Below are 25,544 nucleotides of genomic sequence, written 5' to 3'. Positions count from 1 at the left end.
TATATTGTTTTAACAATGGCCAACAGTACCAACAACTCCCCAAATTACAATACCCACACACTAAAATTCTATATATCAGCTTCTTAGCCATGAGGTCACCCCCAGACATTTAGAACTAAAAGGGTTTGTAGGTTAGTTCTTAAGAAGAGAGGGCTGGGAGATTAAGAAGGATGGAATTTATACATTTTCTGTAAGAGCATGTTCATTCCAAGCTTCAGAAAGATTGAGAAGAGCAATATTTAGCACCAAGTCTCTGGGTTAAGAAAAACACAGGATGAACAAACGGGACTTTTAGATTACAAAACCAAACCCACTGCAGGAAACGTGGGGGCTGGAGGAAGCACAGAGGCAGAGTTTTTCCGCCCTGTCATGTGCTGGCAAAGAGCTATGGCCATCTCCTTTTAATCCATGTATGAAATGCTACAGTGAATGAAAACATAAAAGGAATCCAAATTCAGAAAAAATAAAGGAAAAATCATCTGGCTTAACATTAATGCCATAAGAAGCCCAAAACACCATCATCAACAAGGCAGCTCACTACCTAGAAAGGACACCACCCCTCCTCTGCTCATAAAAAGCCCAGAAAGCTAAAGGAGACTAGGGCGGGCAGCGGGGGCAGAAATCAAACACAATTTGCTTAAGGAACAGAGAAGAAACCCTGACACTCTCTGGCTGCTCAACGAAAACACCAAATAAAGGAAAATGTGAAGCTATTAGGTAGGCACCACAGAGGTAGAGGCCCAACTTCATATTTTAAGATCTGTTTTAAAATGTGCACACAAATTCTCCGAGAATCTTGTTCAAATGTATATTCTGATTCAGTAAGCCAAGGAAGAGACCTGAGATTACAGATCTCTAACAAGCTCACAAGTGATGTCTAGGACCACTCTTTGAGTAATAATGTCCTGAAACAGAGGAGAGTAAACATCTGTGTGAGGGGCGGGGCATTCCTGACCACTACAGGAGAAACCAGGAAACTTTCCAGGCGGCGAACTAATCAATCCCAGACCCCTGCTGTCTCCACAGCTATTCACAGGCACCTACATTCCAAGCCCACTTCTGTAGCCATCCCCGACTGTGGATCCACAAAATCAAAAGACATTTAGGGGTTTCTAACTAACCTTTCCCCAACCTACACCTTTATCAACCTCCTATCGCTCTCTCTCTCTCCAGAAACACACTGATTCCTTTGGAAACCAGACAGGTCCTAAACTTGAACCCAGAAGCAACCAAAGGAATAAACTGGTTCCAGTAAACCATCCTGAGTAAATCTCTCCCTATGATAATTCCAATATAAAGGTGATAACCCCCTCCCTGTCCTCAGTCTTCCCCAGAATCCTCAACCTCTTCTGAGAAAAGATACATCTACAAAGACACACCCAAAAGGAAACAGGTGTCCCAATTTAAGGTCCCTGCCAACAGACAAGTCCCAGGACACCCACTAGATACACCCAGCTGTTTACTCACAGTGATCACAGTGCCTGGGTCACCAACAAATCCAGCCCTGACACCATCACATAAATGCACACCTGGCACACCTCCCTACCTCACTGGAACATGCCCTGCCCTGGGCACCACCTGAAAGACCTTCCTCCTCATAGGCCCTCCTAGTCCTTGAGGTCTTAAATAATAATTAGCATTCTCAACAAAACTCATTTCCAAAGAAATGAGTAAGTTCTAAGGTTGCAGGTTAGTATTAAAGACGGATAGACTGAAGCACGGTTCTGCAAAGCTTCTGAGAAAGGGAAGAAAGGGAGGGGGACCGGGAGCAGTGGCTCACGCCTGTAATCCCAGCACACTGGGAGGCCCAGGAGGGCGGATCACCTGAGGTCAGGAGTTCGAGACCAGCCTGGCCAACATGGTGAAACCCTGTCTCTACTAAAAACACAAAAATTAGCCAGGTGTGGTGGCGGACACCTGTAATCCCAGCTACTCAGGAGACTGAGACAAGAGAGTTGCTTGAACCTGGGAGGCAGAGGTTGCAGTGAGCCAAGATCACGCCACTGCACTCCAGCCTGGGCGACAGAGTGAGACTCCCAACTCAAAAAAGAAAGGAAGAGGGAAAGACACAAAAGACAAGAAGAGAAGGCAGAGATGGGAGCCTGGGAGAAACCTTATTTTCAAGTTACTCACACCCTCCCCTCTTCCCACCCAAATTCTACCTGAGACATCTATTCAAGAGGCACACATCCTAAAAATCACCATCTGTCTACATTTTAAAATATGTCCTTCTCAAAGTAAACTCTGTTCTCCTTATCCTTTGCTCCTCTGTACTCATGAGAAGAGAATTACTTCTGAAGCCTGAATCCCTGGATACATCAACACCTCTCCGTTTTGACCTTCAGAGGTGACCCTGAAGAGTGTGGCCTCATAACATACTCAAATGGGACTTAGAGCTCCCAACCCTCTCATTTCTGCTTTTACCATCAGAACCAGCTTTAAGACAAATGCTCAACCCATAAAGTCTCGCCACCCCCATAAAAAGCAAACCAGCAAAAGGAAAAAATACTCACAACAAAACATCCTACATACCTAGGGATGTGCCCATCTGAAATTCTAGTTCTGAAAAATTTGGATCTCTTCCTATCTTGGAACAACCTTTCTTCCCCACCCTGTCACCTGCTCCCCAGACAACCCTCTGCTACCAACCCTAATCCCATGCATTCTTTCCCAGCACACAGCAGCCTGGTGGGCTCACATGCCAGCACCCTAACCCCAGTCAACAGCAGATCAGAATTCTACTCACATTCAGCACATCTTGCCTGGGCTGTGGAGGTTCAATACACGTCAGAAGCCTGAGCAACAGATCCATGATAGCAGAAGTTCCTATGTGCTTTATAATAAGGTCTACAAAATCATGCTTCTTCTTTAAGAAATCCACAATCTAGAGAAGAACAGATCAGAAACTGAAAGACATGTAACTTGGAAACTATAAACTTTACCTTTTAAGTCCCAACCCCGACTCCAAATTCTACCACTACTTTAGGTTGAGAAATGGCAAATGCTGAATTAGCAACAAGGTATCAAATTGGAAAGCGTGGCTAATAGTTACAATACTCAAAATACCCCTTGGAAAAAAATCCCCTAAATTAGCACATGTCCATTAATACAAATACAACTTAACAGAATCTTTTATTTCTATTCACTTTCATTACTCATTCTCAAAGAATGGTGATCAAAAATTTAATATGCCTATAAAGAGCAAGAGAATATACCATTTTACAGTTTATGAACATAAAGCATGTCTGTTAGATTTTGCACTAAAATAAGTAATATTCAAAATCCTAATTGGACTCTAACAAGCATGAGAAAAAAATTTCAAAACAAAGATTTCTACTCCAGTCAAAATAACTAACTCACCTGGCTACACAAACATCGCCTTTGATTTTGACTTCACCAATTCACTCCAATAGCTTAGCACAAGAAGGGCAGCTGGTGGAGAGGCAGAGAGCTACCCTGAAGGAACGTGAGAATGGCCACGGAAATCAGGCCCCTGTTGCTGGTCTCTTCTGCTCTGGGAGACCAGGGAGATGACTCTGTCCCATGCATCCCTGTGTCCCATACAGCCTTGTTGCCTCTGCCTCTGTCCATGTGCACGTGTCATCTATTCCCAAACCCTCTGCGAGTCCCAGGGGGAGTGTCGCAGCTGCTATATAACAGGATCTCACTGAAATTTCTCAAAAGCCCTGGGGCGTGGGGGGTTGGATAACTCACCCCCACCGCCACACCCCATTAGAGATGAGGAAACCAAGGCTCAGAAACTATCTTCCAGAGCTAAAAGGTGGCTGCCTGGGATTTAAAATTGGATATGTATGCCACAAAAGCCACAATCTTTCCATTATGCCACATGAAGTCTAATAGCCAGAAATGACAACTAAAACTGCTTCATACAATTAGGTAAAAATACAGGACTAACCAACACACATTGCTTCTCTAGACAATGAGGTCAAGCATTATGATATAAAACTTCAAGAAATGATATGACACGTAAATAATTCACTCACAATTGGGTCCCACAAGTTTTTAAAAGGACAGTAGAGGAGAAAGGACGAAAAAAGTCACGTGTCCCAAGTATTCCGTAATTCAGTGCCAGAAACACCAAACCTGGAGCCCAAAGGAATAAATCCCAGCTAGTGTGGTGGACAGTATAGCACTGTCAACAGGGACCTGTGGCACAGATGACCCCGCTGGGGTGCTGACTCATGCAGCACTGAAGATGCCCCACCATCCGACTTCCTGTTCCATGGGCTAACAAATGCCTTTATTGGTTAAGCCAGTTGAGTCTCAATTTTTGTCCTTACTTACAGTTGCATACATCCCTACTAATACTATCACATAACAGAAAACCTTTATTTACACTCCTAATTTGCAAAGGATAAAGAAATGCCAAGTTTGATCTTAACTCACAGCCACTGAATCCTCTTGCTATCATTCATACAGTCCTGACAGGGAAGTGTAACAAGCAAAAGGCTGAGGGGCTCTTGTCTCAGAACATAACTGGCAAGGTTTTAAGTGTATTCTCTCTCTTTATGCGTACACTGAAAATCGGGGCTCGCAAACTTGGATTCCAACAGCACAGAAGTGAGGAGAAAAAGCACAATGAAGCATAATGTCTGGATAATGGCTACAACAACCATCCCTGAGAACTGCCTGGTAATATCAGGGTGATAGGATGGCTTCCACTCTCCTAAAACAGCCAGCAGTTCTTGTATTTCTAACTAGAAGGCAGAAAAAAAGAGACAATCTACATTAATCATGATTTGGGGATTATTACCAAAGTGAAAAGAACCTCATTTCCAATCAACTTAGAAAGCTTATCCTACTCCATTAAGTGAAAGAAAGAAATATCTCTTTCTAAAATAAAGCATGTATCCACTTTGCCTTGGCATAGGACAGGACACACTGGGCCCAAAATAGCTCCAGTCCTTCCACAAGTGCTGATAGCAACAATGGGTCACCCAGAGCCATTTTCTATCATGAAGGATGGCAGGACCAACTGGTTTGACCACTTTTACCCCATATCATCACACCTATACTTGCAATTCTGGCAAATCTGCTATAGTTTATACTTGAATATCTGAGGCTCTACTTGTTCCCTGGGTGCCTATTTCCATAAAATGACTAAAATCTCCAGATAAGCAGATCCTTTTTCACAACAATATCCACTAAAGCGGTGGTTCTCAAATGTTAGCATGCATCAGAGTTAGCTGGAAGGCTTGCTAAAACCCAGACTGCTGGGCCCACCTCTCAGAGTTTCTGATTCAGCAGGTCTGGAATAGGACTCAAGAACTTACATTTCTAACAAATTCTCAGGTAATACTGAGGGGCTGCTGGTTCAGGGACCACACTTAGAGAACCAAGTGAAGTTTCTGTCAAACCACACTGGATAGGAACAGCACAGCTACAAATGTACACAGCAGTCTATACACTCAGATGTCTCAAGCCTGACACTGGAAGAAGTTTTGAGTAGAATCAAAACAGAATCACCATTAGTACAAACCAATCACCAATTTCATTTGTGCGAAAGGTTTTTGGTTTAAGCTTCATCTCTGATCATCAATGGGGGAAAAACAAAACAAAGCAATTGTTTGGTGACATATTCAACTGCTTAGTTATTATACTTGCCATCTTAGTTAAGCCCTGTCTTCACAAATGGGTACCCAATATTCTCATCTTCTACCCACTTCTCAAAAGAGGAAACCAAACTATGCTAACAAATTAAGTGAAATTTGAGATTATGCCATATTAGAAATATTCATTAACATACAAATAGTATGTGAGTGCTTAGAATGTTTAAGGTTTAAAATACATTCTCTTATAGAACCTGAACTTAAGGCAAAGTTAGAACTCTTAAAGCAACAAGTACTGGGGGATCACCTCAAGGGGATGATCAGCCCTAATACTTACCTTTTGGAAAATCATATTTACCTGTTCTGGTTTTCTGCTGATAAGAATACTTAGCACCTTGCTGAAGAAACTGGCAAGTAGTGGATTCAAAGGGGAATCGTTTAGGAGGAAGCTATATAATTTCATTAGCAAGGATTCATCTTCTCCCAGTCTATCATTCATCTGGGAGACATCAGAAGTGAGCAACTCACAAGATATATTTGGATACCTAGAAGAACAGGATATTTACATCATCATCTTTATTAACAGTTTAATTACATAAAGATAAACACAAATCAGAAAGGCTTCCCAAGATTTTGTGAAAAAAATAAAATCATTTACTGGAAATCAGGAAATCATTTCAATCCATTCTGTTCAACCAACCTCCAGACTAAAATAAATTTTCTACTATCTAAAAAATTGTTTTTAAACCAAGCTTTAATAAGAATACATTTTCCCTGAAGAAACTAGAGCGCACCTAGTGCTCAGAAGCCCAGAGAGGTCATGCTGCAGGGCCCGGGCCTTCTCCACGATCAGTGAGGAAAGCGGCTGGACGTACGAGCCATCAGGCTACAGCCTCCTCTGGCATGGGAAGCAGCAAAGCTTGCGGACAATTGTGGAGGACACTGGTTTCCAGGAAACTGCACTGCATGCAGCACCTTGTAATGACTTAAGGCACTCTGTAGGGACCTGGACCAGCCTTTATCTTTAGATGGGTTGTAAATGGTACTAAGTCTATATTACATCTTAAGAGAGTAAGCATCCTACTATAATGAAGGGGGGAACAGGACTTCAGCCTGGGCTACCAAGACAGGAAGCAGTACACAAAAAAAATGTTGTCCTAGCTATTTAGGAGGCTGAGATTAGAGGATCACTTGAGCCCACAAGTTTGAGGCTACAAAGAGCTATGACTGTTGCACTCCAGCCTGGGCAAGAGTGAGACCTTGTGTCAAAACCAAAACAAAACAAAACTAGCGCTCTCCACATCAGCCTTCCAGTATCTGGATATCAGCACAGACACAGTCAGCCCACCATGAGTCTTCACCATGCTGTCTCTCCTGTAGAAGGCCCACGGCTAAGAACATGACACCTGCTCTATATGGACCCACACAGGCTCTTCTACAGACCCCATGGCTTTAGAAATGCTTGCCTCTGACAACCAGACCACTGACCCTCTGCAAACAGGTAGCAGGTCCATTTTCTCCACTTACTCCTACTGTGACAATCTCGTGTCTGTTTTCACTAGCAACAACAGAGATGTTGAGCCTATCCAGACGATACTCTAGCTGACCCAGGATTACTCTGCTTTTACACTCCTCCCTGCTGGACAGCCAGGACCCAGCGCCCCAACAAGTCATCAGGAGTGGCAAGCTCAAAGGCTGAGCAAGACAGGGAGATGGCAAAATAGCCAAACGTGGCTGCATGACAAAAGAAACCAGGGAAGACTGGGGCGGGAGGGACACGTATATGACACACCTGGGGCATCCAAGGCAAGCAAGTGCTGCCTGCAGCAAGACCCTGGCACAAAAAGACTACTGGTGACGAACCAGAAAGCCACGGCACTTGACAGGCTCTGGTGTGAGGCCTAAAGACAGAAGAGTATGAGAAGGTCCCAAAATGAGTCTTTGTATAAAGAAAACAGAAAAGGAAAAAAAAAAAAAAACAGACCTGGCAGATGTATGGGTCTTTGGGAAGTAAAATCTCCTCCCTCAATTTACGTAGCATGGGCTTCAAGATGCCAGAATATAACCCCTGTTAAAGTACCCATTATCCCAGGAGTGGGCTGATGCAGCAGTTACAGGTGCAGCTACTAGAGTCACACTAGCTAAGTTCAAAACCGGCCTCTACCACTTACATGCTGTATAACCTTGGACAAGTTACTTAACCTCTCTGGGCCTCAGTTTCCAAGTTAGTAAGATTAAGACAATAGTCCTTATCTTATGGAGGAGGGGAGTAAAAAAGGCTGGGAAGAGGGCCTCGCATAAAGTAAATAAGTGTTTAATAAATGACAGCTGTTTTCATTCCTCTTTATTCTCACTATAAAATGGCAGAATGCTGCTAGAGTGGGTTGGGGAGATGCACTCACTCAACTGTCTTAATGTGGAAACTGCTGACAAACAGAAGATCAGTAAAAGGCAGCGGACTCCTGGCTGTGAATCAAATGCATAAGTGTTTTCTCCAAACTCTGACAGAGAAAGTCCAGATGAGCAACTTTAAAATTTGTTCACTTTTTCTAGGTGACTGGGTGGTATGACCTAACTCAAGAAGCATGCATAATGTTAGCCATTACACAAAAAACTCAGAGTTCTGGTTCCAGACAGGCTGGGGCTACTCTCCTTCCCTCCCTCCTTAACACTCAAGAAGCTTCTCAAGGCTGAGCGCGGTGGCGCACACCAACAGTCCCAGCACTTTGGGAGGCCAAGATGGATGGATCACCTGAGGTCAGGAGTTCATGACCAGCCTGGCCAACGTGGCAAAACCCCATCTCTACTAAAAACACAAAAATTAGCCAGGTGCGGTGGCACACGCCTGTAGTCTCAGCTATTCAGGAGGCTGAGGCACAGGAATCACTTGAACCTGGGAGGCAGAGGTTGCAGCCAGCTGTGACTACGCCACTGCACTCCAGCCTGGATGACAGAGCAAGACTCTGTCTTAAAAAAAAAAAAACAAAAAAAACAGCAGCTTCTCAAGCAGCTTCTCAAGCACCCAAAGATGCCTCCACTCCACCCTCGGCAAGACCCCTCCTCCTCCATAGGCTCTGACCTTGCTTCCTCTGCCTGAGAACACAGAGAAGGCAATCAGAAGGGAACCCAGCCCTACCACATCCCGACCTACAGCTGGGCACTTCCTCCTCGCTCCAGGGGAGTGGCCCTTGCTCCTGAGGTCATCTCCTGCATGTATGCTCTGGACCACATGCCCCCACCCCTGCCCACTCCAGCACAATGCATCACTCGGCGGCCTGCTCCCTCACACTGGCTGTGTTTCCTCTGTGCTGCAACGTTCTCACAGGTCATCACTTCCATTTAGGAAAAAACAAAACCCCACACCACCCCTGACTCCAAATCTGCCTCAACCTACCACTTCCTCTCTGCTCCTGTTACAAGAAATCACTTCAAAGAGTTGTCTCTGCTTGCCTCCAGGCTTTCACCTGGGCCCCTCCAAAGAACCTGTACTGATGGGGCCCATGATCTCCATGTTACAAAATGAATGGTTTCTTATGAGCAGTACCGCTAACCCACTGTCCCCCCTCCTTCCTGAAGCCAGACTTCCCTTGGTTTCCAGGGTAGCAGACCCCAGGTTCTCCTCTTGCATCCAATCACTCCTCCATCCCTCAGTGGAACCCAGGCCAGCCCACACTACTCATCTCCAGTTTCAGAAGCTTTCTTCTAGCTCCATCAGCTCTGCGGGCGATCTCATTCAGCCTTGTGGCTTTACATGTCCTCCGTCCACCTACCACTAGGCCTCATCTCCACCTCATGTCTAACAGGCATTTCAAATGTGACAGGGCCAGACCCAAACTCCTGCCCTTTCCCTCTGCAATCTTATTTCACTGCCATAAAGCCACTCCATCCTCTCAACTGCCCAGGCCAAAATCCTCATAGTCACTCTTGACACTTTATCTCCCATTCCATACCTAGAGGAAACCCCTTCAGTTCTAACTTCATCTAGTGCCTCTGGAAATCTGACCGCTTCTCAACAATCAGGTCCACTAAGATCTTGTTTTTCTCTGCTGATCACTGCAGCCAACTGTACTTCCACTTCTGTCCTCCTACAGTCCCTAACCACAGAGCAGGCAGAGTACTCCTAAGGAACAAAGTCAGACTATGGCACAGGTTGCAGGAAGTCAGGGACCCCAAACAGAGGGACCAGCTGAAGCCATGGCAGAAGAACGTAGATTGTGAAGATTTCATAGACATTTATTAGTTCCCCAAATTAATACTTTTGTGATTTCTTATGTCTGTCTTTACTGCAATCTCTAAACATAAATTGTAAAGATTTCATGGACACTTATCACTTCCCCAATCAATACCCTTGTGCTTTCCTATGCCTGTCTTTAATCTCTTAATCCTGTCAGTTGAGGAGGATGTATGTCGCTTCAGGACCATGTGATAATTGCCTTAACTGCACAAATTGTACAGCATGTGTGTTTGAGCAATATGAAATCTGAGCATCTTAAAAAAAGAACAGGATAACAGCGATGTTCAGGGAACAAGAGAGATCACCTTAAACTCTGACCGCCGGTGAGCCGGGCGGAACAGAGCCATATTTCTCTTCTTTCAGAAGCAAATGGGAGAAATATCGCTGAATTCTTTTTCTCAGCATGGAACATCCCTGAGAAAGAGAATGCGCACCTGGGGGTAGGTCTCTAAACTGGCCCCCCTGGGTGTGGTCGTCTCTTATGGTCAGTGCAGAGGTGAGATAGACTCCAGTCTCCCATAACGCTCCCAGGCTTATTAGGAAGAGGAAATTCCCACCTAACAAATTTTGGTCAGACGGGTTGATCTCAAAACCCTGTCTCCTGATAAGATGTTATCAATGACAATGGTGCCCAAAACTTCATTAGCAATTTTAATTTCGCCCCGGTCCTGTGATCTCGCCCTGCCTCCACTTGCCTTGTGATATTCTATTACCCTGTTAAGTACTTGATGTCTGTCACCCACACCTATTCGCACACTCCCTCCCCTTTTGAAAACTTCTAATAAAAACTTGCTGGTTTTTGTGGCTTGTGGGGCATCACGGAACCTACTGACATGTGATGTCTCCCCCGGATGCCCAGCTTTAAAATCTCTCTTTTGAACTCTGTCCCTTTATTTCTCAAGCCGACTGACGCTTAGGGAAAACAGAAAAGAACCTACGTGAATATCGGGGCAGATTCCCCAACATGCACACATTTGCTCAAAACCCTCTGGTGGCTTCCCATCTCATCCCAAGTATAGCAAGCATCCTGGCTGAGCCCACCAGGCCCTGCATGGCCTGTCTCCAGAGGTGCTCCATCTTCACTCCAACCCTCCCTCCTTCCATTTTCCCTCATTCACAATGCTGCCCCTTCTCTGGCTGCCCAGATGTTCTTGGGGCATACCAAGCACATGAGCACATTAGTGCTTCCACACTTGCTGTTCCCCCTGCCTGGATGTTCCTGGTTGTAAGTGCCCACCTGGCAACCCCCTTAATTCCTGCATGGCTCTGACCAGATGGCACCATCTTAATTAGGCCTTCCCTGAGCTCCTCTGCCCACCCCACCACCTTCAGCAGTCCCTGTCTCGTCATGCTTCATTTTTCTCCACAGGTCTTATCTGAAAAACTATTGGGGGACTTTTTAGTCTGGTTTACCCCAATACAGCAATTACTCCATCATCCCAAAACTACACAATCCCAGTCTAAACTTCCTTAAATGACTGTAGTCAACCATAACCCTAAAACACTTTCAGATCCCAGCTGAAAAACCCCTCTATGCTAATCTAGCTGTGGCATCATCCAAGATATGTTACACACAGGTGGTGACTCTGCTCAGGCCAGAAGCATGGCAGAGTACTGCCCTATCCAACTCAAGTGGTGCTCCTTCAAAATGGTACCGTGCAGAAGGCTGTGTCCAGAGGAGGTGCATTTGCTCTTGCAACCTCAAAGGCAAAAACACTGACGAAGCAATATAATACAAGTGCCACACTGTTATAACGGCGGGGCGCGCGCAGTACTTCTTTAGTGGAAAGTAAGCCCTTCACAGAAGGCATGCCTACTCTTCAATGATTAAAACATTACTAGCCTCACTCAGCATATGAGGAAACAGACCCAAGAAGGGTAAGCTCCCTGCCCAAGCTCTCAGAGATTGGAAGAGAAGAGGGTCATACTCTTCTGAGGAGGCTGATCCAAAATCTGTGCTCTCTGATGCATACCACAGTCCTCCATCAGGGATAAGCCCCAATTCAAGTAGCATCATCCACATGCTAGTTCACTGTGAAGGGAATTCCAAGTAGCAAAGTGTCTATCATTTGGGGGATGACAGCACACTAGTAGGTCTGTCACGGCCTCCCGGGCTCAAGTGATTCTCCTGCCTCAGCCTCCCGAGTAGCTGGGATTACAGGCGCCTGCCACCAGGCCCAGCTAATTTTTGTATTTTTAGTAGACTCGGGGTTTCACCATGTTGGCCAGGTTGGTCTCGAACTACTGACCTCAGGTGATCCACCTGCCTCAGCTTCCCACAGTGCTGGGATTACAGGCATGAGCCACCGCACCCAGCCTTTCCTCCTCTTTTATTAAGACACTAATCTCTGAGTGAAGGCTTTCACTAAATGCAAAGTGTCAATGTTAATGGTTGGCAGAGAACATGACATCTCTGAAGACCTAAGCCACTAGCAACTTGAAAGCATTAACAAGTATTATTTCCCTAACAGCACATTTCTCCCCAAGAAGAAAGGAAAAGATGTCTGAAAAGAAAGGTAAACTGAGGGACAAATGGCAAGAGAGACACTACTGAAAGCCTAATTCTTCCTGTTCCATTAAGTTTATGTAATGCATCAATTTTTGTTTCTGAAGTTGCTCTATTTTCTGGGGGGAAAAGAGCCAAATATTTCAATAGAGTTGGATATGGAGAAATAATTAACTGAAACCCCAATACTTTACATACCTATGGAGAGTTTCCAGGGGTTTGTAGAAAAAGTGTTACAGTGATGGTAATAAAGGATTCTTACTGTACTGTCGTTCTCTTTGTAAGCAGACTAAACTAGCAGACAAAATCCACTGTAGTTACCCATGGTACCCATTCCTTTACTTTCAGTGAATGAAAGGTCAGAATGTATTGTATAAGCAATGCTCTTCACAATCCCAAGCTCTGACTTAGATCTGCTGTGCGATTTTGCATAGTCACATCATGTCCATCTTCGTATTTGCAAAGTAAATATTTTAATCATCTTACTATTTTGAGAAATTTATCATCATTGTTTACAAAGCACGCTGCCTTTCCAGAAAACCTTTGAATGAAATTCAGAACGCTCATTTTTAAACTCTTGTGATTCCCTGGACTTACTGCTAGAATGGATTTTGCGCTCCACCGAGCCGGTCATTCTTGACTGACTATCTTACCCTTCTGTAAATGGCAACAGTCACACTGGAGAATCCTTGAACAAGAGCTGTATATTCTACCCCCACTTCACTTTAGTCCCACTCTACAGAGAAGATTGAATTGTCTTACTTGTATCTGATCTTTTCATCCATGTCTTGAGGTGGTTCTTCTATAATGAATGAGACTAAATCTTCGAGACATTCTGCTTTTAACAGAAACTCTATAAGTTTGCGGTTCTGAGCTTTACATTCCTGTAAAACATCTTCCTCATCCATTAACTCCTTCAGTGTTACATCTTCTCTTTCTAGAAGTGTGTCTATGTGGGATGATGAGTGAAGATCAAATTTCCAAAACATGCTGGTCTAAACAAAATGCAGAAAGTATTTCATAAAATTTCAACTTTACAAATTAATTTTCCATAATTCATATTTCAGTTCAGTTTTACAATCTAAAATGCCAACTTGGCTCACATAAGTTAAATAAGCTTCACACTGAACCTATAAAATACTTTTTAATGCGTTACTGGCAGGAGTTTTTCCTTCTCAGAAAAGAAAATGTTTTAATAGATAAAAAATTTTGACTTGAAAATGCTCAAAGCTAAAACTTGGGATGATTTTAACCTGCAAAAGTAATTCATCCATACTTTGTTAAGAAGTGATGCTGGGAAAGGAGAAACGTCACCCTTTTCTTAAGGGTGAAGAACAGAATATCTTCAGCAACAAGTGATAAGCAGTGAGGCCTAAATATCTAGAAGGCTTCAGAAGACTGAAGAACTAAATGATCACTGCAAACTAGTACTTTCATAGTCAAAAGCCTGAAGCAATAAACTGGTAAAATCTGTGCCATTCTTAATATACTACTAAAAACTGAAAACTAATTCTTGAGGAGTTAGAGAAACTGATTCTCCTCTGTTTACTAGGAAAACATGACAATGAAACCTAATCACTACGCCACATACATATTCATTCCTCAGCTTCATGCCCATCCTTCCTCAACAAGGAAAACAGAGTTTGTTACTTCAAATTATAGAGCTAAAAAAGTACTTATTTGTTACAAATGGAAATATAAAACAGAGGGTTCACTACATGATCTAAAGGCTGCCATTCATGATGGGATGATCTCAAATGCCACTTTTGAGACACATGACAGGATAGCATCACAGGAAAAGACCTCAGTAGAGACCGTTCAAAGACCTTTCCTATCTGTCTATATGCTCACTGCAGAATTCCTAAACCAGAGTTTGTTAATACATACTGACTCTCTGTAACCCCCAAACGAAAACCTACGTATAAGCTGGAGCTTCACTACCCACTTAGTGAGGTGTACCATTATCATTATCTCCAAAAAAGCATGAATATCCACATGCTATTTAAAAGAGCCTAAGTAAAAGGAAGGAGGCTGCAAAGGATGGTAATCCATGTATAGCACACATTTTTAGAAGTATGTATTTGGGCCGGGCACACAGTGGCTCACACCTGTAATCCCGGCACTTTGGCAGGCACAAGGCGGGAGCATCACTTGAGGTCAGGAGTTCAAGAACGGCCTACGCAACATAGTGAGACCTCATCTCTATAAGACAAAAAAAAAATTCAAAGAATTAGCCAGGCATTGTGGCACACTCCTGTAGTACCAGCTACTAAGGAGGCTGAGGCTGTTGTAAGCCATGAATGTGCTCCTACACTCCAGCAGGGCAACAGGGTGAGGACCCTGTTTCCACAAAAAAAACAAAAAACAAAGAAAAAACAAAACCAAAAAAACCCACCCACTTCAGGAGATCAGACAGGAATACACCCTGATTTTATGCTTTTATGAACATCTGCCTCAAAAAAAAAAATGTTTTTTAAATAGAGATCATAGAGGGCAAAATCATTTACATTGCTAGTATAAACACTGATCAATCCTGGAATAACAGAAGGAAAACAAACTCTGTACCATGGTTACTCAAGGCTCTGTAAAAAGTAGATCCACTTCACAGGCTAGGCAGTGAGATCACTGAACATTTTATATGAGCATATAATTTAAAATATAGGCAGAGTTTTTTGTTTGTTTTTTGCGAGACAGAGTCTTGCTCTGTCACCCAGGCTGGAGGGCAGTGGCATGATCTCAACTCACTGCAACCTCTGCCTCCCAGGTTCAAGTAATCCCTACCTCAGCCTCCCAAGTAGCTAGGATTACATCATGCCATCACACTCGGCTGATTTTTTTTTTTTTTTTTTTTTTAGTAGAGACGGGGTTTCACAATGTTGGCCAAGCTGTTCTAAACTCCTAACCTCAAGTGATCCACCTGCCTCAGCCTCCCCAAGTGCTGGGATTACAGGCATGAGTCACCGTGCCCGGCCAAGCAGAGTTTTAAAGAAGCTTCCAAAAGCTCCTTAAGGAACAAGTTTTAAATAGGAATATTATAAAATGTGAAGGGTGTTATAAAAGTCTTGTTTCTAAAAAAAACTTTAAATGCTTTAAAGGACACATGGCGACAAGCTCACATCAATTAGCAGCAACAGGACCAAGACATATTTAAGGATGGCAGCCACTGTGATGATCCACCTGGACACAACATCTTACAAGAGGAGTCGATGTGGAGGACTGATGTTCAGCACAAAGCTCTGTGGGATGACACAAAGCGGGGGCCCATAGTCGGAGGCACGGCTGTCTTGTTCCTCTATTGGATTAGTCTAATAATTATGTCCAGATGACATCACAGACCATGCTAGAGAAGCACAACTCCTCGCACTGACAGCAGCCACTATGCTGCTAGGCTAACAGGACTTCTCTGCTCCAGACGAGGGGTGGGTAGGGGCATCCGCAGAAGCCACCCAGTGGGCAATGTAACACATTTGCCAGTGAAGGAAACAAGAGCAAGCTACTTCTAATACAAATATTAAAGAAATAAGGGGAAAGATGAAATACGAGTAACAGGAAAATAACTTTGGGGAAAAGGTCAGTGGATATAAACCTTAGAAATAAATGCTTTCTGTGATTTTCAGATGAGTGGGAAATGGTAAACAAAGTAACTTTATTATGCCATTTCATACTAATACAACTGACAAGTAGAAAAAAAGACAAAAGTATACCAAAAGATAACTTCAATGGAAGAGGGAAAAAGTTGGGTTTCCATTCATTCCCACAGAGGAAGAGAAGTGGTTCACTGTCTGAGGGCACAGAATAACAACGCCAGTGCCACCCACCATGCTTCTGGTGGAATAATACAGCTCATGCACCTCTACGTTCTTAAAAATCACAAAACCTTTTTTTAAAATATATTTTTACTACTCTTCCCCACACTTAGTATTAAAGGCAAAGTATGAAAAATACTAAGAAATAAATCAGAAAAAAAGTGAATCTGGCATCAAGCACTTATTTTTAGCTAATAATAAACAGAGTATACATTCACCAATCAGGTGAGAAGCTATGCCTAAAACCTAGATAAAATGACACTTCTGAATTATGAATCAAGATACAACTTTTTTGCCTCAAGTAAAAACTGACTTCCCAAATCTCAATCTTATTATAAAGGAAACTCATTAAACACTGGATTTCTAAAGAAGAGTGGTAATTAGTTGTGATGAAATAAGAAGGTGCTGGCAAACCAAATCCAGCTCACAGCCTGCCAGTTATGAATGATTTTGACATTTTTTAAGGGTTGTTTTAAGAAAAAAAAGGAATATATGACAGAGGCCATCTGCGGCCCACAAAGCCTAAAATATTTACTACCTGGTCTTTTGCAGAAAAGTGTAGTGTCCTTTGTTCCACAGGAAATAAAAGTCCCATTAACACCCACTTTGCTTTCTGCAGTCTCCTGAATCCACCCAATGTCCACCCCACAGCCCTTGCGCCCTGCCCAGTGAGGTGCTGACAGTCACCCGTCTCTATTCTCCCCTTCCTGGGGCACTCACCGTGTAGGTGTGGCCACATGACAGAGTTTCCTCCATTGTGCCAGGAACCATCAAACCTCCCATGGTCCTTCACCTGTATCTGGCTAAATGCTGAGGACCAAAAGAACCTGAGGGATGGTAGAACCAAAACATGGAACGTGCCGTGGTCCCCAAATCAATACATGGAAGAAAGCCACCTACTGCTGTAAGTTCCTGCCCATGCTGTTCCAGTGAGCCAGAAGCAACATTCCTGTAGCAGAGCCCGTGTGCTCCAGCAGTGTGGCCTAACTGATGAATGAGGTCCTCCAATTCCCCAGCCATCACTTTGTGGGTTTACTACACTGATTTTAAACTTGAGATTTAAACACAAGAAAAGGAATTCTTTAGCAATTATCTGTTGTAAAGTGATTAATTCCTTTTTTTTTTTTTTTTTTTTTTTTTGAGACAAGGTCTTGCTCTGTCACCCAGGCTGGTGTGCAGTGGCATGATCCTGGCTCACTACAACCTCTGCCTCCAGGACTCAGGTGATCCTCCCACCTCAGCCTCCAGAGTAGCTGAGACTACAGACCCGTGCCACCACACCTGGCTAATTTTTTTGTACTTCTGTAGAGACAGGTTCTCACTATGTTGCTCAGGATGGTCTCAAACTCAAGCAATCGACCACCTCTGCCTCTCAAAGTGCTGGGATTACAGGTTTGAGCCACCACACTCAGCCAGCTAATTCCTTTTGCTCCCCACTATTCGGAGTTAGAATAGCATTTTTCAAATAAGAACACCTTGAAATACATTTTCATGGTGAATTTTCTTTGTATTGGACATACTACAAAATCAAAACCAAAATATATCCACAGCTAATTCCTTATGCAAAAATTATGTATTTTACCTTTTAGCCAAACAGCAAGCTGACTGGAAACAAATGGCAGTGGTAAATTAGTCACCCCTGCTGGGCCTTCGCTTCTATGTGTACTCTTTCAAGTAGAAAGAAGCCAGGTATGAAATAACAGTTACAAAGTTCAACTGGCCAGAGCCCTGAGGTAAAACGGAGTCCTTTTAAAAATATAACTACTCTAAACTACACAGAAAAACCAAAAAGTCAGAACTTCAACAACTTGTTTTTAGTAAACATAACTATCCTTTAAAATTCACAACCTAGACTACACAGTCACACAACAAATAACAACAGGGATACAGACTGAGAAATTCGTCAGGTGACTTCGTCGTTGTGCAAACATCATAGAGTGACTTACACAAACCTATACAGTCTAGCCTACTACAAACCTAGGCTATCTGGTATAGCCTATTGCTGCTAGGCTACAAACCTGCACAGCATGTTACTGTGTACTGAAATACAGAGGCAGTAGTGACAATGCTAAGTATTTGTGTATCTGAACAGACACTACCATGTTAAGATGTTGTTTAGCTGAAGTAGCAAAATCACCTTAAAGAATCCCCCCAAACTAATCATTCACATCAGTCATTAGGTGACAGGAATTTTTCAGCCCCATTATAACCTCATGGGAGCACTGTCATATATGCAGCATATGACTGTGCTTAAAATTAGGGATAATTTCTTCCAACAAACCAGTCAGTGGGGCAAAGGGTTTAGTAAAGCCAAACCACCCTCTAATCTTTCTTCAAAATCCTAGTTTTTTGTAAGTTGGATTAAGTAGTTTGAAAATGGAGTTTCCTCCAAAAGGGCTAAGATTAAGAAAGCAGGTCACTGGGGAGTCTATTTGTTACTTGATGCCACAGATGACAATGTCTGCTGTTCCCCACCTTCCTGTAACGTAAGACAAGTGAAAACTGCCATCTTATATACACAAAATAAGATCAAAGGATCCATTTGTTGAGTAAATCTATTCATCGAAGATCAACTGCTTTACTTAATGACCCTCTAAAATTATTTTAAAACCTTCATGATATCAAAGCCTTTCAAAATCTGAGGCCAAGTACCTTGAATTCAAGGCATTCAAGCAGTGACACTCTCTGGAAAAAGGTGCCACCCTGTCTCTGACACAGGAACTAGGAACTGGTAAAGTGGCTGAATTATTTATAAGAGGTAGAACAAGAACATCAGTCTATCTGTAAAATTTGCCAAGGCACTGCTAGTCGAATGCTAGTATATTCAATAGGCGTCCAATTATAATTTATGTGAACCACCTACAACCCTTTGTTTTCATCAAATATACAAATCCTCTCAACCTCTTCTAGGACTACTAAGAATCTTAACAGACCTGGATTCTAACACCAGCTCCACTATTGGCTAGCCCTGAGGCCTCAGGAAAGCTACTTCATCTCTAAGCCTCAGGATCCTTAGCAAAACAGGTTGTAGAGAGTCAATAAGAAAGATCCACAATAGCAGCTAGAACATACAGGCACCAACATACACACACTCAGGCAAACAGAAGCTGCTAAGGCAATGAATATATCCAACAATGAAATCAGTGAGCTTTAAAGCTTCCCAAACTTTCATAGGCACAGGAATGAATAGCCTAGGGCCTTGTCAAAATGCAGTCTTGGCTGGGCATGGTGGCTCACGTCTGTAATCCCAGCATTTTGGAAGGCCAAAATGGGCAGATCGCTTGAGCCCAGAGTTTGAGACCAGCCTGGGCAACAGGTGGCACACACCTGTAGTCCCAGCTACTCGGGAGGCTGAGGTGGGAGAATCACCTGAGCCTGGGAGGTTGAGGCTGTAGTGAGCTATGATCATACCACTGCAAACCAGCCTGAACAAGAGTGAGACCCTGTCCTAAAATTTAAATAAATAAATAAATAAATAAATAAATAAATAAATAAATAAATAAAACACAGTCTCAGATTCTGACTCAATAAAACAGGGCTCAGGCCTGAGATTCTGCATCTCTAGTTCCCAGATGCTGCTGATGCCTGTTTTTAAACCACTGCTGACAGCTTGTAATTCATAAATGGAGGATCGTTTTAATCTACATCTTCACAAATTTAAATACATATATTCAAAATAACTATACAGCCATGAAAAACATAGGAAAAGCATACTAGTGCAAACAGTACTGTGTTATTTCAGAAACTACCTCTGAAAAAGTTGATATCAGTGGGTTTTCATTCAACAAGACAGAGGCAGAACATACCATACCATAAACATGACAAAAGATAAACTATTAGAACCCTGAAGAAAGAAACTACTGGTGATCCTACCCACAAACGAGCAGTCAACTGTGGGGATGACAAGATCATCAATGAATTTCAAATTCAAAATCTCCTATTCATATGAACTCACTATGCTTAAATTTGGCAACTTTATATCTAAGTACAATAAACTGTACATTATCAACTGCGAAATAACTGTACCCAGGACTAGCTGGGCCCAGAGCAAAACGTTCAGAGATTCCAAAAAAGATTCAAAGATTATGATGCCTTTCAAGACAGAACCCAAACAGGAGAGCATTAATCCAAGTGTTTCTGAGCATGCGAGACTGCACAGGTCACACACCCATCAAACCAGCTCTGTCTATACCTTTTAATAACTGGCCCCATTGGAATCCTCAAGATAGCAACACCGAAGTGACTATCTGATTTCATATGCCAGACTGGCAATAAACACACATAAGATATTTCTAGTAGAAGTTGCCGCTACCTAAACATATGGAGCACAAACAGAACAAAATAGGAGAAGCAGCTGCTTCCGCCCAAGAAAACACACAAGAAAGACTTAAGACAATAAAATGTGTTACTGACTTTTAATACTATATATTTAACAGAACACTACAAAGAAAATAATTGACACACAAATTTCACACAATCTTATACAAAGACATGCAAGCACACGCTGCCCAAGTTCTAATTCCTATACACCCCAAGTCTCCCTTCAGCACTCCCTTCTCTCACCACTATTAAAACTACTAGAACTACACAAGCTCTATCTGTCATCCAAGTCAGACCCGTCTAACAGAAATAAGAAATAAACTTTTGAGCCACACATTAAATGTTCTAGTAGCCACATCAAAAAAGTAAAAAACAACTAATGACATTAAATTTAAAAGTATCTAACAGAATATATCCAACAGGGCTATATTATTTCTTTTGGTACTAAGTCTTCCAAATCTGATGTGTATTTTATGCTCACAGTACCTCTCAATTTCAACCAGCTACATTTCAGATGTTCAAGAGTTACACATGGCCAGTGGTTGCTGTACTAGACAGCCCCCCTCTAATGACATTATGATTCAGTCTCTCTCAGCACTGAAATGGCCCCCATCTCCTTCCACAGCTACAATCACTAACGATGTTTTCCACACAAGGGCCAATGTGGGGTAGGTAAGAAGAGGTTATAGGCCATGTTTTTCCTCTTTTTTAAAATAGAAATATACAGGAGATATCATGTATATTCTTGAAATGTAACAACTTGGGCAGATATTCTTCAACTCAAAAAAGTAGATCACAAGAAAACGAGAACTGTTCTGTAGCCTCTAATACCTAGAAACATTTATAGCAATAACAAGAAAGTTTTCAAATCCTTCATCTTGAAATAATGCAAAGAGCTAGATCTTGCATCAAGAGGCACAGGTGGGTCATCACTGGTTTAGACTTAAGGAGCCAAATTTAAAAACAGATGCATGCTGGCTGGGCGCGGCAGAGGTTGCAGTGAGCCAAGATTGTGCCACTGCACTCCAGCCTGGGAGACAGAGTGAGACTCCATCTGGAAAAACACACACACACACACACACACACACAAACAGGTACATATCTCTGAGAATTGATTTCATTTTATAAGCTAATTCAAAATATATTTTCAGAAGAAGGAACAATGCCTAGGCCACTCGAAAATGTTGGGAAACAAAGATACTTGATTAGTGTGGACAAAAAACTAGAATTCTCACTCAACCTCAAGAAAACAGACCTCACGGCATCCCTTGATTATTCCATAAGCAGCAGACGTGTTTACACCGAACCTGTGGCCGAGTTTATAAGCAGGCTGGGGAACAGGATGTACTGAACAACCAAGCTGAGGCAAGGCTGTTCATACTGGCTCATCTACTGATGCAGTGTCCAGACACCTGGAGGCTGAGGACTTCCTTCTAGGCTTGGATTCACGCATGCAGGAAGCTTAGTTGAACAGTGCCTGACAAGACCCAAATGTGAAACTGTGGGCTCCAGTAGGGTCTGGTGACTGCTTCCAGGCATGCTGAAAGCTGCATGCCACTAAGAAGGGGCCAGGGAGGAAAGTGTCTATTAAGAGGAAAAAGCAGAGTCACTCCCACGGAAGTTATCTCTTAGTGTTGTAAGGTAATGAGAAACTCTTCCCCCTGACAGCAAAGCTCAATGCCCAGGAAAATTTTCACAAGAAGGGGCAGAAACATGGAACACAAAGGAGTAAAAGCAGCTGGTCTTTGAAAGCAGCTCTCACTAACTTCTAAGGAAAAAGACCACAAAACACAGAAAGTTCACGCACTAGCTGTTTCTCCATTCTTAGTAAAGTGTCAATTTCATAAAGGTGCAGCCACCCCTACACACACAAATTAAATCAAATATCAGGTGCCTACTAGAGTCAATGTATTTCTTTAGAGAAGAGGGCAATACAAACTCAAACCCAGTTTTATTGTATCTCTGCAACTGCTTCTTCCAAAAGCAATCAGCTTTCTACCACCCAGGTATTCCAGAATCTTTTCCAGTTTCAACTTGAAACTGCTTTGATATTTCAAGCGTTTCTTTGAGAATAAAGGAATCAAATCCATTTAATATGCTATATTAATCAACAGGTATTAAAGTATTAATATGAATTATGCTAAGGAATACAGGAGTAATACGACAGATGGTCCCTAAAGCCTTGAAAAATACAATAAAATTGAGAACAGAGAAAACAGAGACAGGCAGGCATACATTTCAACCTTGTTCCACAGAAAGGTAGCTCAAGGGAGGACAACCTGGCCAAAAATGCCTCATTATATATCAAGCCTAAGTTGAGCCTTCAAAATACAGGGAGCATTTAGGAGGCGATGAATGGAGCTGCATAACATATTCCAGGCCAGGCGACGCCTCCCTGAAAGCAGTGGACAGGAAGACCCAGTAGCTTCAGGAGACACAGCAGTGAGAAGGCCTTGAGGGCAACAGGAAGGAGCCTTTGGGTAGGTGGTAGGATTAGGTTGGCAACACAAGGCCAGATCACAAAGGGCTGTGTGTGAATGCACGGCACTGTGCAGGCTTGCTGCAGAAGCAGACAGATCCAGTGAGTTTTAACTGAGGGAAGTATGCATTAAAATATCTACAGCAGAGATTAAACAAAGTATTTTAATAACATACAGAAACAATTCTGAATAGAAGCAGACATTGGAAGTGACGTGCAGATGACACTGATGCTGTGGTTAGTACACTCTCAACAGAGTTCATATTTCCTACAAAGGCGAAGACAGACGGAAGAGGGCAAACCTCTTTTGGGTCTGGCCAGGTGTGAATATGACTTAAATATGGGACAGGAAAGAAGGGGATGAAGGTAAGACGCCTGAGGTGGGGCACTGTAGAGACTGGCCACGGTGCTAAGACAGACACTGGAGTCTGCAAGAGCAGATCTGGAGTGTGAATGCGTTAACTGTCAACAATGCGAAAGACAGATTGGAGAGGGGTGAGCCTAATGAAGAGAGGCCCACCAGAGCAGAAGATGATGCCTTGCAATGGCCTCTACGTTCAAAGCCAAGGTATCCGCTACAAGATTTCACACTAAATGACCATTACTTCTCCAATGTCACCAGCATTCTGCCTCCTCCAAGTCTAATTTCCACTTTTTCTTCATTCTGGAGCTGTACTTTGGTGTCAAATGATACAAATTTATACTTGCCTTTAGAATTCTAAGCTGTCTGGGAAATACACAACCCTCAGAAGGCAAATGTCTATATATACACCCCGTACTAACTCCAAATACACTGCTAAGATGCTAACAGCAAGACAAGATGTACAACCTTATCATTCACTTCACTTTTTTATTTAAGTCAACCACCAACCAAAAAATCCAGCCTTACTTTTGTCAACTAGTTCAAATTAAAGCAACTACAGTAACGTGTTCCTCTACAAATTCTCATTATGAAACCTTGAATGTACAGGAATTTCTGTGCCTATTTTCCACAATTTCAAAAACTTCAGTCCAAGTATATGCAAAGCATGGGTTATTTCTACTAAGAACAAGTTTCGTTGAAGTGAGACTGAGGGGTTGTGTGGGGAAAGGCAAGTAATAAGGATGGCACAATGGTAGTCGAGTTTTTGCCAGTTGTCTTCTTAAGAGATGAAGGAAACCGAGGAGAGGCAAGGAACACCCAACACCCAGCTGGTTCCAGATGCACGTGTGCATGCTGGAGGTGAGGGTGTGTGAATACAGGTAAGATGGTATGATAAAAGTCAACGTTGGCCAGGCCCAGTGGCTCACATCTGTAATCTCAACACTTTGGAGGGGACAGTGGTAGGTGGATCACTTTAGTCCAGGAGTTCAAGATCAGCCTAGGCAACAAAGGGAGATCTTGTCTCCACCACAGAAAGTACAAAAAATCAGTCGGGCATGGTGGTGCACACCTGTAGTCCTAGCTACTCAGGAGGCTGAGGTGGGAGGATCACTTGAGCCTGGGAAGCAGAGATCACGCCACTGCACTCCAGCCTGGCTGACAGAATAAGACCCTGTCTCAAAATTTAAAAAAAAAAAATTTAAGTCAAACTAAAATCAGTAAATTCTCATAGGCCCTAGAAAGGTTTCCCATCTGAAGCATCCAAGATTCTTGGAATTTCTGAAACTGGGCAGGATTCCAAGAGCGAACAAATGAGTCAAACATCAGAAAGGAAGCAACAGGTAACTGGAGGAGAGTAGGAAACATGGTTATGATTGGCATGGCTATTTGCAACAACACAAAAAGTTTCTAAGTCTCCAAAACTGAAGAGATACGAGGTGGTCATCGGCAAATGAAAAATGGTGAAACTGCTTGGCTAGAAAGGGAATTCTATACCAACATGTGGTGAAGGCAAAGCTTGGAAAATCCAAGTCAGTGTGGTTTGTATTAAGTGAAACCCAGTTATGTGCCATTTATAACTCACCCAACTTGAGGTAAGTGACAATGGTCATTTATTATTCAAATATCTTACAGACAAGGTACCCAAAGAAAATGGCCTTTCCTAATCAAGTAGAAATTCAGGAGCACACTGAGATGCTTTTGGCAAATGGTCAAAAAGAAGCAGTCTTCAGATTAAGAAAAGAGCTATCAAATTCTATAATGAAAGACAGATTGGCAACTTGGTCACAAAAAAATCTTTCAAAAGCCCATTTTTTTAAAGTTTTAGCTATTATCGTCAATCTTCCTTCCCTAGCAAACTTTGATCAGACTGTATATAACCCTGAAGTATTCAGGGCTATCTCAACAGCTTCAGGCTAGCAGCGATAAACTGTTAACCTTCAGGAAGTTCTTTCTTTTGTAAATGTTTTACAGTATGCAACCTAATGTGCAAGAAAAGTTAAAGTAGATTCATAGACTACTGAGACTGCTCAGGAATAAAAGCTCAACAGAGAATGGTCTTTATAGCTCCTTATGAAAAACAATCTTCAATCTCTCCTAGCTATTCCACAATCACATTAACTGTCTGGACACTGCAACTTTATATAAAGGTGGAAACATAATTTTTAACAGCAGCTACCAATTATTAGGTGCCTACCATACTGCCAGACTCTGGGCTTCATGCTTTTAGATACAAGATACTTCATACCTTCAAGGTTTTGTTCTCAT

At 42.6% G+C, this 25,544-nt stretch overlaps 1 protein-coding gene across 50 annotated transcripts in view; it reads right to left on the bottom strand.

Moving 5' to 3' along the window:
- PPP6R3 (protein phosphatase 6 regulatory subunit 3) overlaps positions 1–25,544 on the bottom strand; it is a 158,277-nt gene that overhangs the window by 64,727 nt on the left and 68,006 nt on the right. For all 50 annotated transcript variants that reach the window (XM_004051673.5, XM_004051674.5, XM_031016260.3 and 47 more), the window contains 3 exons: positions 13,073–13,305; positions 5,929–6,115; positions 2,747–2,884 (listed from right to left, as the gene is read on the bottom strand). In XM_004051673.5, coding sequence (XP_004051721.2) covers positions 2,747–2,884; positions 5,929–6,115; positions 13,073–13,299 — 552 coding nt within the window. In that variant the 5' untranslated portion in view covers positions 13,300–13,305. The remainder of the gene's footprint in view (positions 1–2,746; positions 2,885–5,928; positions 6,116–13,072; positions 13,306–25,544) is intronic.

The sequence above is a fragment of the Gorilla gorilla genome, chromosome 9 (genome assembly GCF_029281585.2).
Source record: "Gorilla gorilla gorilla isolate KB3781 chromosome 9, NHGRI_mGorGor1-v2.1_pri, whole genome shotgun sequence".
Taxonomy (NCBI): Eukaryota; Metazoa; Chordata; class Mammalia; order Primates; family Hominidae; genus Gorilla; species Gorilla gorilla.
Note: the sequence above shows the minus strand (reverse complement) of the source record. Positions and strands in the feature narration are given on the sequence as shown.